A 14,788-nucleotide genomic window follows, 5' to 3' on the forward strand; every position below is an offset into this window, starting at 1 on the left:
GGGTGGACCCAGGTAAACTTTAAGATGGAACTACTGAAGGGAGTTGCAATGTTAAGCTTAAGCAAGATACACATTCCACCCAAAGAGCTGGGGCCACTGGCAGCTATGCTAAAATCTCGGACCATGGGCCACTCCCAACAAGTCCCCTCACTGACTGTGGCTGAACTGTGATATGGCAACTTGGGAGCAGTGGAACAGGGTGCAGGGAAAGCCTACAGAGGGACAAGGAACTGGAGGATCAGCCCTGGGATTCTTGAGTCATCTGGACCAGCTACCCAAGAGCTGTAATAATCTGGAGATGGCTGTTCCAGACATCAAGGCTTTAAATGAACTCAAGCACTCCAGTTATTTGTTTGGGGAACCAAGATTTAGAAACCCATTCACTAGCCGAGATTGGTTCTTGGACCAGAAGCATGGAATTCTCAGGCTCCACTCCAGACTTAATGAATCAGACTCTGGGGATGGGGCCCAGAAATCTCCACTGAACAAGCCTTCCAGGGAACGCTGATACATTGGAGTTTGGGGACCATGGCACTAGATTTGGGGGTCACCGTGGTACTTATGTACTGGGCTTGTTGATGAATGACCCTACTGCGACCACCCACCTTTCCACTTTAACCAGGCCCTCACATGCCCCACCCATCTGACCTGCAAAAGAACAAAAGGGACACCAGACTGTTAGAGAAATACTGATTTTAATTCAACATAAGGTAAACTCTAGGCATCTGTCATCTTTCAGCCTAAAAATTAGCAAAACTGTTGAAACAAGGCACAATTTTTCCCCATACTTTGTTACATGGCTCCAGTTACAAAAAAAAAAAAAATTATGAAAATGTTAAAACAAAAATAGATGTCTGAGATTTAAAAAAAAAGTGTATAAAAAACCTCCCACAAAACCTGTCAACATTGTTCCTTAGTCTACAAAATAGCACCAGTAAGAAGAGTAAAAGGTGTTAAAAACCATTACGACAGCATTTCTGAAATGCAGCTTGTCCAACCTCCCACTCCCCCTAAAAACGATTTATCGATTTATCATGGAATAAAAAAGGACTTTAAAATCTCTGGAGGGAGGGTCGAGCTTTTATTGCAGTTTTCCCCCTGCAGTCTCTTAGATGAGGGGAAAGTGCGAGGAATGTGCTTCTGCCCCTGGCTGTCACTGCTGAGTTTAGAGAAGCCTAAGGAATTGGGGTGTCATACTTCTAATCTGGGGACCTGTGCCTGCGTAGTAGTCTGGAGGGTGGGGGGATGGGTGGGGGGCGTCTTACCTAAGCCTTCTCCTTCTCCCCCCTCACACGGGGAAGGGGGGAAGACAGTGAGAAGCCATACCTGTCTACACAATACATGGCAGCTTATAACCCAGCCCACCCCTTCCTGAGCTTCCAGAGGGTTGTATTGCAGTCACTGGGAGGGATTTAGCTAAGGGTAGCCCTGCCCTTGGGTTTATGGGGAAAAAAAATTGCCCTGAAAGTGATGATGATGTCATCCCGGCTGAAATCACCATCCTTGTGGAAAATACTCTAAATGGGCCCCGGATCCCAGCCCTTTATACTGAGGCCAGGGGAACGTGCCGGGGAAAATTCAAGACAGACATGGACATCATGTCCTCTTCTGCTAGCCCTAGAAGAAACCATCCTAGGCCCTTAAAAGGTCCCTTAGCTACATGTCTACTGCCACACACTCCTGGAAACAAGGAGCTGCAGACATTTAAAAAATTAAAGTCTTGCAGTAACTGTCTTGGGTGATTTTTCAGCATTAACCTGAGTATCGGAGAGCTGTCGGCACTGTGGTTTTGGTATCTTAGCCATCGTTTCTCTGAGCGGTAAACCCAGGAGGGAAAAAAAAGCCATCTTACTACCTATTTCAAGTTTTAAAATTTTAGAAGACAAAATGAGCACCGTGTCTGGCCGCTCCGAGCGGCCAGGTCTGAATTGTGCACAAGGAGATGGCACCTCGGGGTCCCCCTGCCAGGAGGGGACAAGGCAGCTCTGCTCCCGACGAGGTACTCGGCCCGACCCCACACAGCTGAGCTGGGAAGGGCAGAGCCTGGGTGCACCTCCTGGGTCGTGGCTCTGCCCACACGCCCTGGTGCCTGGGGTACTATTCACAGGCAAAGTAGTCCTTCAAGGGGGCGAAGAGGTGTCGGATGACAGGTACACTCCAGGACCTCCCGAGCAGCTTCTGGCGGGCAACACGGCCCATGTTGGACACATCTGTGTAGTGTACGGGAAAGCCGAAGATCCTGGGGGTGGGGAGGGGGGCACCACAGTGAAAACACAGGGAGTCAGATGTGCCCCCTCCAGCGTGCTTAACGCCTCTGGGAGATCCTCGCCTCGGCAGCCAACGTGGCGCTGCTCTTCCTGCCCTTTGACCCGTCCCTTCCACCAGGCCCACCAGGCCTTCACATGAGCCCTCTCTTGAGCCCCAGAGGCCAGGCCCACCAGTTCTTCAGCACAAATGACTGTCATGAGGGCATGGTCCCTCTCTGAGGGCACCTGTCTTGTGCACGCCCCTACACTGACTGGCACGATGCTCCTGGCACATAGATGGTGCTCAGTGGACCTTTCTCAAATGAATGAATGCCAAGATGGCCGGCCAGCCAGCAGACAGAAACATACCTCTCTTCAAACCACACAAGGACAGAAGTTAGGCAAACTGCCTTAGTAAGGAATAAGGACACTCACATAATGGACCTATTTCCAATCATCAGATGCTCAGATAATTTACTGTGAGTAAACTGAGGCATCCTGCACTTTCTTTCCTTCTTCAAAGCAAACTGCTGGATCAAGGGCCAAGCTGGACTTAACGGTAGATGGCAACCCAATATACCAACAGCCTCCTGCATGGAACTCTACCACAGGCCTGGGAAGAGGCTACAGATACACGGGACCTCATTCTTTCCCAGGTTTCCAATCTAATACCACAAATTAAACCAAGAAATAAATCCAGTTGTAGAACTAACATATCTGGAATGTAAATACTCTTATCAAATAACCACAAAACACAGCCAAAAATGTAAAGAGGAATACTCGTAGCCCTTACTGCATTCTAATCACAATAACAAAATAAAACAAAAGGAGTGAGAGAAAAAAAATTAAATACAGAACAGGAGAAATGAAATCTCAGAGCTGGTTCCCTGAATCAAAATAGACACACTACCAACTTAGTCAAATAAATGGATAAGGGAGAAGACAGACTGTGGCTAAGGAGGAATCAGCTTTAGAACAAGCGACTTGGCAGGAGGAATCCTGAGAAAGAGCAATGGCATGTCGGCGGGGTGTCCTGTAGCTGGAGCCTCATGCATCCTAGTGTCCCAGCATGGTGGGGCGGGCAAATGCCAGGGCAACACAGCCAACATAGACAGATGTGCCGTCTCACGACCTCATGTTCTGGATTCCTCACCACCACAACCCTTTTGCCATTTCTGCTAGGAAATAAGCACTAACTGAAAAGGTTACTCCCAGCCCTGCTAACATAGAAGGTCACTGAGACCATGTGGAATTAAGGCAAGCACTTGCCCATTCGCACTGCTGGCCTTAACCATGTTTTCTTCCCCTTTCTCTCTATCTGCTTGATTCCCCTTTGCATGTACAGCCTTGCTCACCTTTCTAGCTCAGTGCACCACAAAACATCTTCTTTGCCATTCATGACAACAGGGAAAAGTTGGTTTTTCCCCTGTCTGATCGAGTTCGACTTGGTGGTTATTGTCTGTACTTTCTTTAACTGGAGAACAAAACGACATCATGGAGTGAGCACAGAATGAAGGGTTCTGGGTCAAGGCTCAGAAGCAGGTAAGGGAAGGAGGAGGGAGGGTGGGTGGCAGAGAGAGAGTGTCAGGGCCGGGCTCTGAGAGGGAATGAGAAAAGGAAAGTTGGAAGGACAAGAACACTCTGTGCTTCCCACAAACACCAAGAAGTTAATGAACAGGAAGGACCAGCCTCAGAGAGAACAAGAGATAAACAACAAATGACCACAAATGAGATCACATGGGGGCCAAGAAAACAGAGTTATTGATCAAGCAAGATTAGGCAAAATTAAAAGTCCACCCAGACTGTAGAGGATGGTCAACCAGGGTTTGAATGAATGGAGCTTAGCTTAATGGAAACATTGAAAAGTAAGTTTATGGAGATCTTAATAGAATTATCCATGACTTAACCGTGGACTTTTTTTTTTTTTTCTGCAAAAGTGTACTCATTTCTCACTGGGAGGATGAGCTGAGTCTCTGTGGAGTGTGCCTTCACAATCGGAAAGTCTACTTGCCTTTTCTCATAGTGATTTGTTTATCAAGAACCTCTCCTACACTGTACTTTTAGACAGGATAGAACAATTATGTGGGGAAAGAAGCCCAGCACCAGGGAGTCACGTGGGGGGAGGGGCAGGAACAAATTGGACACCAAGGTCAAGTCCCGATTAGAGATCACCAAGTGCATTTCCCAGTGGGCCAGGCACAGAGCACATCTTACCTTTGCTGTCCTATTGAACTCCAGGCAGTCCTGCAGCTCGAGTTTATCATTCTTTGATGCTATCACAGGCCTGAGAACATCCAAAACCCATTACTTCCTACCCCCTGGAAAGGGGCCTTGGCTAGGTGCCTCCCAAGGTGGGAGTGAGAGCCCAAGCTGCAAAATGTGCTCTGGCAGTGAACTTTGCTACAAATACATGATAAAAATGGCCCTGGCATGAGCACGAGCCTGTGTGCTGAGCCAGGGACAGACTAGCCCCTTCATGGCGGCCGGGGGGCGGGGAGCCCAATGTCCAGGAGTGAATGCTCCTCCTTCCCAAATGTTAACAGTAGTCAAAGCTCCTTCACTGAGGGGAGCAGGATGGGGAAGCACATTGCTGGAGGAGGCAGGAGATGCCTCAGTCTCAGCCCCACTGCTCACTGGCTGAGTGAATGACCTTGAACAAGTTCTGCCACCTCTCTGGGCCTCAGGAGCTTGGATTAGGTCTTTGTGGGTCTGCTCACTCCAACTAGCACATCAAACCCATGATTGCTTGCTTATTGCTGGAGTGCAGCCTCAGGAGGCTTTAATAATGGGTCCAAGTGAAGACAAAAGGTGGTTCACAAAAGGACTAAAATTAATTCCCCCTTGTAACTGTCACCACTGAAACCTGCAAAAGCAGAGAGAGGAAAACAGATGCTTGAGAAGGAGAATGGATAGAACTTCAGAAAATGAAGTGGTTAAGCAGGTCCAGACCAGAAAACCAGCAAAAGGTCTGAATGCACAGAGTTGATGAATGCCACAGCATCCCTGTGTGAGGAACTCCAAGGCCAAAAAGAAATCAGACGTAAGATTGGATATGGTGCCCACAAGAGGGGCCATCGAACACAGAATAATGCCTCGCTGACCTCACCCTCGCTCCATTCCCAACTGTTCCATGGACCCAGGGGAGCTAAGGGCTCACAGCCCTGCTCTACCTTCTGTTGATTCTAGGACTGAAATCTTAACAACCAAGATGTTTGGTCTAAAGGCTGGATTTGGGTCTGTGACCCGAGGTTGATGCTGGCTGAGTCATGGATCCTGCACAGCCCACCTGTAGCAGTTCACTTCTTATCCCAACTCAGATAGTGCTCAGCAAATCCCATTATCTAGAATCTGATCCCTCCCTGTAATCCCACAGGACACCCTCCTGGAGCCACTGCTCTCATTGTGTTCAGTGCAAGTGGATGGTACCTCTTGAGCACAACACAGTAATCAAAGTCAGAGCCCTCCTCCTCTGAACAACACCTCAGCTGCCTCCCCACTTCTGCATTCACCACGTGATAGTCTAGTCTTCCACCAGAAACCCTGAGAACCAGAGACACAACTCATCTCATCCGCTTAAAATCTCACGTGAACTCCTGGTTCAAAGTAAATATGTGTTGCCATGACTACAAGCCTCACATAATTTGGCCCATACTTCGGAGTTCTCAGCCCTCCTCTCACACCCACTCCACAACCCACTCCCCACCCCTGGAACACTGTTCTCCGAGCTGCTCTGCGAATGCCCGTCACTGGCCTCCCTGATCCTCTCCCTTCTGCTCTCAACTGCATGTCTCCACTCCATCACTTTGGGTCCTGCTCGATGAGAAGCCTCCCCATCAACTCTTCCAGTGCCCCCTCCAACCCTGACCCTGAAATCATTTGTCTTCTCTACGCCTCCCTCACTGGCTCTGTGAGAGCCAAGACTGACATCTAGTCACCACAGAACTGGCAGCAGGGACAGAAGTGTCTGGCAGGGTGACAGCTCAGGAACGGAGTGAATGAGCGGAGTTCATTCCACACATGAACATTGCACCATCTGATGGGCTGATAATGAAAATATAAGACACCCAACAGAAATCCCAAGCTATTCCAGTACCTTCTGACCTCTGTCCACACTTTGCTAAATGTCTGAAAGTTATGTTTCCAACACTCCCTTTTAAAGAAGAATTTTTTTGAAGCTAGCTCATTTGCAAGTTATATTACCATCACATTTGGTATCTTAATTAGAAGGTTGGCCTCCGTGAAGCCACATAAAGGAGACAGTTAACCCACAGCCAAGCCACTTGCCTTGTGGCTCTCAGCATGAAAGGACTAATGAAAAGTTGGGGAAAGATCTCAGTCAAGAAAATCCAAGGGAGACAGGCTTTGGGCTACCAACTGTTATCTCAGCTCTGCCACCTGATTGGTCACCACAGGCCTGGTCCAGGGATCACTTCCTCTCAGGGGCGGGGAGATTAAGTTCATTTCCCAATGGACCGTAACTGGGAGGAGAGGTGGGGTGTAGAAACATCAGCATCCCTCGCTGGGAAGAAGCTGCTCCAACACATGGCACTTTTAAGCACCAGGTTCCCTAGGCAGAGCAGAAATAAATGTACTGAGGAATCCTGGCCTGAGATTCTCAGGTACTTGGTGTACAGCCTAACAGGCTTCAACCATAACCCTATGGTTGAAGGGGTTGGTCTGAAGCAGAGGGTGAGGCCTTTTCTCAGCAGAGCCAGCTCTTTCTACAAGGTTCCAATGTGTCTCTCTCATAAGAGTCGATGGTTATTGGCTCATACCGTTAGTTATATTTAACTTGGCTGTTACCTGCCCCACTCGGAGCCCCTTGTTACCTGTTCATCCCGGGCAGGTTGCCCCAGAAGTATCGGGCTCTGTGAGCAGCAGACACTTTGATGGCATCAATCATCACTGGATTACACTGCAGGGAGAGAGAAGGGCAGCTGCTGGGAGCCCATGGCAGAATGCAGGCGGCAGACAGGTGACATGGCAGTCCCCTGGCTGTGGAGGAGGCATGGCTCCTGTCAGGCGAGGGACAGACTAATTCCCCTCAAGAATCTGACTGAAGGACATAGCTAGTGCCCCCATATGAATGGTGGGGAAGGAGACCAGATCAGACCGGCAGGTTATAGGAGAAAGTATCCCCTGGGGCACACCATGTTATTACAGAGTGTACTGTGTACAGTGGTAAAAGCAACTCAAAACTGAAATCCAGCAGGTTGAGGTCCTTGTTATGGAAGTGCAGTGTCGGCAAAAGCTGACTTCTGCCACTGGTTGGTCAGGTTCACAGGGCATGAGGGAACTGACCAGCCAGTTCTATAACCTCACTAGCAGAACTTTAGCTCTAACGTTGGGGGGGAAATAAGTATGTACATCAAGTATTTACTACAATGCTTGATGCATATTAAACGGTAAATAATTAACTTGCCCATGGTCCCTAATGCAGAGTTTCTGGGAACAAGGGTGAGAAGAAAAAAAAAAAACTCTCTAGAGTAAAAAATCTCCTTCATGATGCCTCCAAAAGTAGGTGATGGTTTCATCATCTGACTTCAGTGGGTTTGGGGTGAGGTGAGAGATCAAATGTTTTCCAAGTACTGAAGAGAACCAACCGACTCCATTCCATTACTCAGACCTAGCCATGCCCTCCATGGGGAACCCGGAAATCATTCCCAACACTGGAAATACCCTACACCCCCATTGCCAGCAGGGCCTTCATGCTCATGGTATCTTGACAATCAAGACCCCGGGTCCCCTCACCTCCAGGAACCGAGAGATGTCCCGCTTGTCGCCAACCTTCATGGCCACCACATTCTCAAACATCCAGAAGAAAGGCCGGTCTTCACCCTCCTTGGGGCGTGTGTAATTCAGCAGGTGGTAGAACTCAAAGAAGAGCCGGCCTGTGCCCTCTGAGCCCGCAAAAGAAAACGGCAGAGCCAGGTTCAAACCATTCAGCTCACCCCTCCATACTGAGACCGATGGGTTCCCGATGACTAGCTAAGGCTGATGCCTTACTGTCCCTTCTCCCTACCACCCTCTGCAATGACAGGCATCAGCACTGCGGTACTCATTTGTATCTCTGGGGACTGGGGAGTCACTATGAGGCATGAACAGAGACAACAGGTAAGTTTGACCAGAAGCTAACAGCTCCTTCTCAGCCCACTCCTCCTGGACCAGCACTCAGGGGACACAGGGCCTCTTGGGACCACGGGAAAGAAGGGATGCTCACCATACAGGCCTTTCCTGGCAGGGTTCACATTTGAGAGATCATTGCATGGGCTTCCACCAATCACCAAGTCAAAGGGGCCCCATTCTTCAATCTGCAAGAGAAAAAGAGTCCGGGATGGGGGTGAGGATGGAGAGATGAACAGCCTGGGTTCCAGGTAACCAGCTAGAAGAAAACCCACTTCTAGGTCTTGCTTGGTGATTTCAGTCTCCCAACTCTACTTTTGACCCAAGAAACCCAAATGCTCAGGATATGCTAAGATCTAAATCATTCTGAATGATTTCCAAGTTGCGGGTCTAACAGTGCAGCTTGATGGAACCAAACCTTCTCTTCTGCCACAACCCCGGGCATGGAGAAGGTGGCAACGTGGCTCTGAGGACGTGGGGGACTCAGGGAGTGGAGGAAGAGGGGGGCTGCCCTCACATTTTTCTTTGTGATATTCCTGACGTCGTTCACATATTTGATATTGCCCTCATGCTTAACAGTTCCAACGGCGATGGACTCTTCACATACTTCGGAGGCGACATATTTCTCCACTTTGATGCCCAATTCTTTGAGGACCAAGTACCCTGTTTGGGGGAGGGGGGTCGAGGGGGAGAGAAAAGACATCAGGGTTGTCCGGCCGAGGGTCCCTCCTTTCAGTGACGCTAAGCCATCTCCAGAACTCAGACCAGACACAGCAAGGCCATGGCTGTCCTCAAGTGGACCCCTGCAGATGGCAGGGTCTAACCCTACCTAACTGCACACTGGGCCCCCCAGGCCCTCTGCGGAGTTTCATGAAGAAAATATGTATATATAACTGGTATAGCCCACTGGCAGCATTTATTAAAACTGACAGGCACATAGCCAAGGCCCCCCATCTACCGCCCCAGCAAAGTCAGATACATGAATGGGTATCTTCTCCAAAACCATGCTGAGAAAAAAAAAGCTTTAAAAGCTGTCAGTGTTTTAGGCAGGCGGACACTGGTGAACAAATAGAAGTACAAGTGATGCTAAGTGCACAGCAACTCATTCTCACTGCTTCCTGCTCTAGGAAAAGGGAAACGTTCCTGACAATGCATCACAGGGCAGTTCTGACAATGAAATGAGTTAAATCAGGCAAAGTGTCCAGGGGCAAACATGCATGTTGGCTATGCTTATTCTATACACGGGAAACCTAGAGGAAACGGGAGGGTACAAGGTTAGAGATGTTAGGAGAAGAGTTGCCCAATTAATAATCCCCAATATATCTATGCTTATGGAACGGAAAATAATTTTCCATAATTCCTGTACATAATAAAAAATAAAATGCAGAGGCTAAAATATCCATGCCTTTAAAAAGGACCAAAAGCAGACCAGGTGGGTGAAATGGTGGAGAGGTTTGAGGAGAGAAACAAGGAGCCAGTGGATTTCTCAGAACAGGTGACCAACAGGTACTTCCCAGGGGTCTTTCTTGACACTGACAACGGACACCTGGATCAGGTGAGCATCCCCAGGTGAACTCCTAACTCACCTGTCGCAATTCCGTCAAACAGGGACAAGACTCGAATGGGTCGCCTTCGGTTTGCGGGAATCGCAGGGTATAACTTGGGGGCTTCCTGCCAGGTTAAATAAAGAGGTCATGGAGGTCAAGGTGTGGGTATGGGGAGGGGGACTCAAGTTCTGGGAGGAGGAAGGGCTGGCCTTCCTCTGAGGGACACAAGCCCTGAGCTCTGCCCTTTCTTCGCTGGGATGTCCTGGGGAGCTTTGGCACAGATGGCCCTTCTACCCTTAGACACGGAACAGATGAGGCTCTGACACGGGTGCAAAGTCACCCACAAAAAGACACGTGCTCCTCCATGAACTTGCAGCCCAGGAAAAGCCATATATGCCCACTAAGACTTGGGAGTAGGTCACAGGCTTCCCTCCCCTCTGCAGTTCCACTAAGACTAAGGCTGGGTCAGTTCCATTCCTATTTCTTCAGCAGGCCCTTGAAAAGGCCAAGCCAAGAAGGCGGGGAGGGAAGAGCACTGGAGCTGCCTGGGAAGCGCACACGGGACAATTAGCCGGGGCTCCAGTCTGAGGCTCTCAGACGCGCCTCTGTACAGCGGAGCTTTGTTCCTGTGAACTCCACGGACTGGGGCGGGTGCCAGGCTTACGTAGTCGAGCCCCGGGTCGCTGGTGAAGAAGGCCTGCAGGCGCACACTCCAGTCCTTGCGGCGCCGCAGGATGCCATGGCAGCGCTGGGGCAGGCACATGTAGCAGCTCCAGGGCTCCTGCAGCTTGGCGTCCGCTGCCGTGCCCGGGCCCACCAGCACCTCCAGGCACTCCACGCAGAAGCACCTACGCCGGGTAGCGGGGAAGGGGTGCCCGTCATCAGGCGGCTCTCCTGCGAGCCCCACCCTCCCCATGGAGCTGGCGTGTGCTGGCTGAAACCCTCTCGGGCCCCCAGTTGCCCTTCCCCATGGGCGGGAAGGCCCTGTGTGTGAGGAACAGCAACCTCTCCCTGGAAACCTGGGCACCCTCAGTCCACAGGCAGCTCTGGCGATCCTTCTCTAGCCCGCTCCCTGCCTTTCTTAAACCCATCCCTACATCCCAGTTCTACTTCAGGGACATAGAGACTTCAAGGACAGGCCCCACAGATATAATACTGACTCTGGGCCCCGTCCCCAGGTCAGCGAGGCTCCAGTCCCCGTGCTCACCGGCAGCAGCTCGTGTTGCTGCAAAGGAGCAGCTCGCGGCCCTCGCAGCACACGGTGCAGTAGGACTGGTAGCCGTCGTCGTCGTACATGTAGAACAGCTCAAGGAACCGGTCCTGGCAGCCAGAGAGAAATGCCTGTGAAATCGGAGACCAGGGACCTCCAGGCCCCGCTCGCTTGCACACTGGCGGAGGCCCTAGAACGCAGCCACAGAACAGGTCATGGGCGGCCTGGTGCTCTTTACAGGGACAGCTGGCTGGGGTCTGCGGGCACCGCCCCTCGGAGTGAAGGGTGGGGCGGTCGGCCCCACTAGAGCCTTCCCGACCGCCTACAGCAGGTGCTTCATCCTAGGGAAGTGCGGGGAAGTTGAGAAGAAGGGAAGGGGCAGGAAAGTCCAGGGCGGGGATTGGTCTTACCCGGCATGTCTGGCAGAGTCCACCCTCAAAGAGAGGGTGGAAGGACACGGGGTTTTTCCTACCACAGGACAAACAGCTATCTGTAAGAAAGACAGGGATGCAGCTTGTGGCAATGACAGCCCCAAGATCAGCTGCTGAAGCCTTGTGTCTCTTTGTTCTCATTGACTCCACGTTAGGAATATGCCAGAGATTCTCCACCATTTGTTCCTTTGACTGTGCTTCAAAGTTGCCATCTCTGTTCCACAGATGGAGAGGCTAAATCAACAGCTCCAAGCACAAGGTCCCACAAGACAGGCAAAGGTCTGACCCAGAAGTGGGGGGGCAGGGTGGTGTCCACAGAACAGAACAAGGAGCAGCTGTGCCGGCAGAGGAACCAAGCTTGGAGGGTCTGGTATGAAAAATCTTTAAAGACTCTTTACAGACTGGGACTTTTGGAGAATTTGTGGTGATGCCAGTTTGCCTGTTGTCTCATCACGATAGGACTTGCCCGTGACCAATCCTACACAGAGCCATGGCTGGAATTTCAGAGCCCGGGTCCTTTTACTATAGGCTATCCTGTCCCTTCACATCAGCAGGTCCTACCGATCTACATCCCTGACCAGGTGGACCGGGCCTGCAAAATAAATACCAAGCACCCCCTGCCAGGAAGCAGACAGATGAAGGAGTCTTGGGGGATAGGAGGATCATGGGTCCAGTTCCCAGAATCAAAAGGGCCTGCTCCAATCGGGGCTCCCTGGGTCAACAGCTCTGTTGTTTTCCTACCCAGCACCGACTAACCACTTACTATTTGTTGACTAAAGGACATCGGGCTGAGGAAGCAATAGACAGCTGTCCTCACACATTCCGAGTTCCATTAGATGAGTACTGGGCAGTTTCGATCCCAGTGGAATTCCCAGCCAGGGCAAAGAACCAGAGTTGGCTGGAGAGCGACAGTGGTGAAGTGTGTCTGCCTTTCACCCCAAAGCCAGTTGCAGTGCTTGTTCAGGGGGCTCACGAGGCCATAGATCATGGTTTCAGGTTTGGGGCTCTCCCGGCCCAAGCATCCTCATTTCCATTCTGTCCCCAGGCACACTTCCTGCTCACTGATCTTGGGAATCAGCCTCAGTGAAAATCAGGCAACTCATTCTAAGTAGCATCTGAGTAAGACGTCCACGCCTCGACCTGAGGTCAACGCAGAGTTGGGGGTGGACCTCCGCCGGGCAGACCAGCAGGCCTGGAGCACAGGCTGGGAGCACTACCCAGGCAGGGAAGCCAACCAGGGATAGGGCCTTACCTTCGAGATTGCTCTTGTTGTTGGAGACATCTGAAGCCATTTGCTCTGTTTAGAAAAGAGAAGGTGTGAGATGAGGTCGGGGAGCCTCTTACTGATCATCTACGCCCTTGCTGGGTGGTCACTACCTGCCCACTCCACTTGAGGATGGACCGTCCCCCAGCCTCCTTGCCCCACAATCACCTCGACTCTGGTCCTCCTCTCCTCGGTCTTTGCCATTGTTATAACAATTTGTCTTGAGGCGCTTGGCTGGGGGGCAGTAGTCAGAAGTGGCGGAGTCGTCAGCTGTGCGTCTTCGTGTCTTGTTCTCTGTGAAAGGTGGGGAGAAGGCAGCCATGGCTGGGTGGGAGGAGGGTGCTGGGAGGACAGGACCCTAGTTGCTATGCCTGGGTGCCGGCTGCATCTGGCCATGACATGAGTCTACCCTGGATGTCTCAGGCCCCTCTATGGAAAATTTGCATGAGGACGTAATTTAAAACTCCTCACGTAGCTAACCCACGTGCAGGGTCTTCAACAGCTGTAGTTGCAAAATACATGCTCTAGACCCAGCACAAAGACAATTAGACACAGCTCAGTCTATAGATGAAACCCTGACACTGTCTATGATCCCCAATGAGCTGACAGCCACATGTAGCTACTGAGAACTGGCAATGTCACTTGTATGACTGAGGAACTGCATTCTACATTTAACTTCTATGTGAATTTAAAAACTGCAATTGATCCAATTAACTACTTCATTTGGAACAAGTTGGACATTTGTGAAAATAGACATCAAGTATTTCTAATGAGAATTTAGAATCCAAATTGAGATGTTCTAAGACACGTCAAAAATGAGATTGAAAATAGGACTAAAAGGTCATGTAAAATATCTTAATTTTTTTTATACTGACTGTTGGAAATGCTACAATGTTGGAAATAGATTAAGTGTATGATGAATATTAATTTTACTCTTTTTTTAAGCTTCTTAATGTGGCTACTAGAAAACATTTAATTATATTAGGTGGCTACTGTTTATATGTCTATAAATTCCATTGTATTTTTATTCAACCTGTACAGTATAATCCATAAGGGACATGGTTAAGTTTGACTCTGACCCTAGGAGAGAAAATTACACAGCCGTTAAAAATCATAAGGACCCTTTAGTGAGAAAATGACATTTGACAGTGCTTATACGATAAATAGAGAAATAAAGGGAAAGCAGGAATCCAACCAGTGTACAGAAAGAGCTGGAAGGACGTGCACACCCAAAAATATGGCCCTAAAGGGCAGCTGTGAAGGTTGGAGTGAAGGGGCAGGGGTAAGAGCTCAGGTTGACTTTTAACAGATTTGATTCTTTTCCAGTGACCACTGTGTATGCAAAGAAATTGAAAGAAAGTGCAGAGAGAAGAGTGCATAGTCAAAAGATGGGGAGGGAATACCGTGTTTCTTTGCTTCTAAGTTCCTACTGCCTGCACGACGAACCTTCGACTTATTAACCACTTTTGGCGGGGAGGGACAAAACAAAATAGAAAACACTGCGTTAAATATAAGGATTGTAGGACAAATCCTGGATTTCCGGAAAGTGACAACAAGAAACCACAGATCCCTAATAATGGGGGAAATGCAATACTGGTCAACGTGAGAATAGATGATGCCCGTTTCTGAATGGAGGTGACTTATAGATTTTGGGAGTTTGTAGGGTTTTTTTAAAAACACATTCCAAGTTTTCTCCAATATGCAGAGCTTAATTATTTTTTCCTTTAAAAAAAGATGCTAGTGAAGATTCCATCTTGACTCTGTTTACTCAAGCTTTAAGAACAGACTCAGGGAGGTGCAAGAGGGAAGGGATATGGGGATATACGTATACATTATAGCTGATTCACTTTGTTATACAGCAGAAACTAACACAACATTGTAAAGCAATTATACTCCAATAAAGATGTAAAACAATTAAAAAGTAAATAAAAAACAAAGAACAGATTCAATCCCGGTTATGTGTACTT

At 49.5% G+C, this 14,788-nt stretch overlaps 1 protein-coding gene across 7 annotated transcripts in view; it reads right to left on the reverse strand.

Annotated features, from left to right (window-relative positions):
* Positions 1-676: 676 nt before the first annotated feature.
* DNMT3B (DNA methyltransferase 3 beta) overlaps positions 677-14,788 on the reverse strand; it is a 37,620-nt gene continuing 23,508 nt past the window's right edge. For 3 of the 7 annotated variants that reach the window (XM_027078598.1, XM_027078597.1, XM_027078596.1), the window contains exons 10-22: positions 12,990-13,115; positions 12,810-12,854; positions 11,537-11,616; positions 11,124-11,236; positions 10,581-10,764; positions 9,956-10,040; positions 8,887-9,032; positions 8,467-8,557; positions 7,998-8,146; positions 7,076-7,161; positions 4,461-4,530; positions 3,602-3,720; positions 677-2,239 (exon numbers count right to left, since the gene is read on the reverse strand). In XM_027078598.1, coding sequence (XP_026934399.1) covers positions 2,098-2,239; positions 3,602-3,720; positions 4,461-4,530; positions 7,076-7,161; positions 7,998-8,146; positions 8,467-8,557; positions 8,887-9,032; positions 9,956-10,040; positions 10,581-10,764; positions 11,124-11,236; positions 11,537-11,616; positions 12,810-12,854; positions 12,990-13,115 — 1,436 coding nt within the window. In that variant the 3' untranslated portion in view covers positions 677-2,097. Of the gene's footprint in view, positions 2,240-3,601; positions 4,531-7,075; positions 7,162-7,997; positions 8,147-8,466; positions 8,558-8,886; positions 9,033-9,955; positions 10,041-10,580; positions 10,765-11,123; positions 11,237-11,536; positions 11,617-12,809; positions 12,855-12,989; positions 13,116-14,788 lie in introns of those variants that run through there. The other 4 variants (XM_027078601.1, XM_027078600.1, XM_027078599.1 and 1 more) reach the window with 3 other exon arrangements.

Source organism: Aethalodelphis obliquidens, unplaced genomic scaffold (assembly GCF_003676395.1).
Source record: "Aethalodelphis obliquidens isolate GAN/ISIS:26980383/991018 unplaced genomic scaffold, ASM367639v1 scaffold42, whole genome shotgun sequence".
In the NCBI taxonomy this organism is placed as follows: domain Eukaryota; kingdom Metazoa; phylum Chordata; class Mammalia; order Artiodactyla; family Delphinidae; genus Aethalodelphis; species Aethalodelphis obliquidens.